The sequence below is a fragment of the Glycine max genome, chromosome 1 (genome assembly GCF_000004515.6).
Source record: "Glycine max cultivar Williams 82 chromosome 1, Glycine_max_v4.0, whole genome shotgun sequence".
NCBI lineage: Eukaryota > Viridiplantae > Streptophyta > Magnoliopsida > Fabales > Fabaceae > Glycine > Glycine max.
Genome location: NC_016088.4, coordinates 12,581,053 through 12,582,240, shown reverse-complemented (window position 1 = coordinate 12,582,240; position 1,188 = coordinate 12,581,053). Strand labels below are relative to the sequence as shown.

The window sequence follows — 1,188 nt, the reverse complement described above, 5'->3', positions numbered from 1 at the left end:
ATATATATATATATATATATATATATATATATATATATATATAGTGATATTATTATATATATATATATATAGTGATATTGTTATAACTGTCATAACCTATATGGTACACTCTCTCAGTAGAATTTCATGGATACTAATAGCTTCCCTACAGGTTAGGTATGGCAGGACGTGGTAGGGATCATAACCGTGATTTCCTCGACCGCATCACAGTTGTGTTGGAAACTCTAGTGCAGGAACGTGATGTGGAGCCGGCAGAGTATCGGGGACTCATGGCTTTCCGTTGGAACCACCCGTCGAAGTTTAGTGGGGACTATGATCCAGAGGGTGCTAGGTTATGGTTAGCTGAGACTGAGAAGATTTTCGAAGCGATGGGTTGCCTCGAGGAGCATAAGGTCCCTTATGCGATGTTCATGCTCCAAGGAGAAGCTGAGAACTGGTGGAAGTTCGTGAAACCTACATTAGCAGCACCTGGAGGCGTGATTCCTTGGAATGCCTTCAAGGACAAATTTCTTGACAACTATTTTCCACGAGATCTCAGAAAGCGAAAGGAGAGGGAATTTCTGGATTTAAAGCAAGGAAACATGTCCGTTGGAGAATACACGACCAAATTTAATGAACTTCTACAGTACTGGCCTCAATACCAAGATGCTCGGAACGAGGAAGACTTATGTGCTCAGTTTGAGAATGGGCTTCGACTGGAGATTCAACAGGCAGTTAGCTATATGCAGATTACCGATTTCAATCAACTGGTGACGAAGTGCCGAATATTTGAGGACAAGATGAAAGAGAGGCAAGCCAGAGGCTTTGGAGGACCACAAAGAAGCCACCCTTTTAGAGGAAACAGTAATAAGAGGATGAAGCCATATTCCAGCAACAAGGGGAAACAACCTATGGCTACGTCCAACATGAGCCTGTCAAAGGGGATTGGGGTACAATGCTTTCAGTGCGGGGGACCGCATCTTAGGAGAAATTGCCCACAACTCTAGCAGACACAGGAAAATCGTTGCTATATTTGTGGCAAGGTAGGCCATTATGCTCGGGAGTGTAGAATGACTGGGAGACCGACGATAATTGCCAATTCTAACACAGTCAATCGTGGATCTACTAATCCCACAAGGAGCGGTAATGTTAGCAACAACAATAACACTAGTGGTGGAAGACCAAAGGTACCCTCCCGGGTATTTGCTA

At 43.7% G+C, this 1,188-nt stretch overlaps 1 protein-coding gene across 1 annotated transcript; it reads left to right on the top strand.

Annotated features, from left to right (window-relative positions):
- The first annotated feature begins 269 nt into the window (after positions 1-269).
- On the top strand, positions 270-986 carry LOC102659675 (uncharacterized). Its single transcript, XM_006573951.1, has one exon. It carries the CDS (start codon positions 270-272, stop codon positions 984-986), a length of 717 nt encoding a protein of 238 aa, XP_006574014.1.
- The last annotated feature ends 202 nt before the right edge of the window (positions 987-1,188 follow it).

Excerpts from the sequence above, each read along its gene's own strand:
- LOC102659675 (XM_006573951.1), top strand. The coding sequence starts at position 270 with ATGGCTTTCCGTTGGAACCACCCGTCGAAGTTTAGTGGGGACTATGAT.